Consider the following 1,386-nt stretch of genomic DNA (forward strand, 5'->3'; position numbering starts at 1 on the left):
CTGTCCCGAGTGCCCGTGTACGGCTTTGGCATTGCCGTCAGCGGTGGTCGTGATAATCCACACTTTATGAATGGTGATCCATCAATTGCCATCTCCGATGTTCTCAAGGCAGGCCCTGCAGAAGGAAAGCTCATGTAAGTGTGGCACTGGTCATTGTATATGAGGTACCAAGAGACGAAGAGGTAACTGACGATGACACACATTTTTCCCTTTCTGATTGAAGGGTTAACGACCGAGTCATCAGCGTGAATGGCGTCTCACTGGAGAACGTCGACTACAACCAGGCCATTTCGGTGCTGCGTGAGTGTGGCAGCGCCGTCAACCTGCTGATCAAAAGACGTGCACTGGTGACACAACAAAGCAATGGTAATGCCACTGCGGAGGCAAATAACAATCCCATTAAGGTCACACTGACCAAGGCAAACAAAAAGGACGGTAAGTACACTGCCCTGTCCACGTCGTCCATCCAATCTGATCGTTAATGATGACTGCCTCTGTGACAGACTTTGGAATCGTTCTCGGCTGCAAGATATATGTCAAAGAGATCACCAATCGGTCAGCTGTCAACGAGAAAGACGTCTCCCTGCAGGAAGGTGATATCATTCATAAGGTAATAAAGTGCAGTGCCATCATCTGTGCTCTTCCTTGACTGTCTCTCTGACTGCAGTCGTCAAACGAGCGTCCGCTTTGGTAATTAATTCAGCCATTTCAATCTTTCAATTTGTACAGATCAACAGCACCAGCACAGAAGGCATCACACTGAAAGAGGCCCGTAAACTGCTAGAAAGCTGCAAGGAGAAAGTATCACTAGTGGTGGCCAGAGAAACAACCCCTACTAATCCACTTGCCAACTTTATCAACAATCGCTTTCTCAATGAGAACGGCAACTACATCAATGGACATGGTCGAAACAACGCAGTACCACAGAATGGCCTGTTCAACAGCAGCAACTCCCACCAGCGGTGGCCCTCATCGGTGGGCTCTGACAGAGTCGAGCAGAATGCGNTCGAGCAGAATGCGGCGCCCAATGGGTCGGCAATGGTCAATGGGCACAGCAAGGAGAACTCTTTTTCAGGTCACAATGAATCAAACAACAACAACAACAACAACAACAGCATTACCAGCAACGGAGCCACTGTGGCCGCCAACATTGCCGCCATGGCGAATGGCCGAGCCAATGGAAGCAATGCCTGGAGCAATCAGAATCTCTACGTTCAGCCGCCCACACGAGCAGAGTACCAGCAGATGAACAACTCACAGACGGCTTCAAACCACCCGCTGTCCTCTTCGACACTGAATGACTCGGGTGAAGGGAACAGTGAAAGCAACCAGCCACAGCAACAGCACCTGAACAGCAGTACAATCTCCAGTCGAATGCGTGCCCCA

The 1,386-nt window shown here is 50.1% G+C and overlaps 1 protein-coding gene across 1 annotated transcript; it reads left to right on the forward strand.

Moving 5' to 3' along the window:
* Positions 1-66: 66 nt before the first annotated feature.
* Positions 67-1,357, forward strand: LOC108356940 (uncharacterized protein DDB_G0288805-like; the record flags this gene model as incomplete). Its single annotated transcript, XM_017608038.1, has 4 exons — positions 67-134; positions 224-435; positions 504-610; positions 730-1,357. Coding segments are annotated over exons 1-4 (1,015 nt in total), but the record flags the coding sequence as incomplete, so codon positions are not given.
* Between the last annotated feature and the right edge of the window lie 29 nt (positions 1,358-1,386).

This window comes from Rhagoletis zephyria, unplaced genomic scaffold (assembly GCF_001687245.7).
Source record: "Rhagoletis zephyria isolate East Lansing unplaced genomic scaffold, Rhagoletis_zephyria_1.1 Rzeph_scaffold_67807, whole genome shotgun sequence".
Taxonomy (NCBI): Eukaryota; Metazoa; Arthropoda; class Insecta; order Diptera; family Tephritidae; genus Rhagoletis; species Rhagoletis zephyria.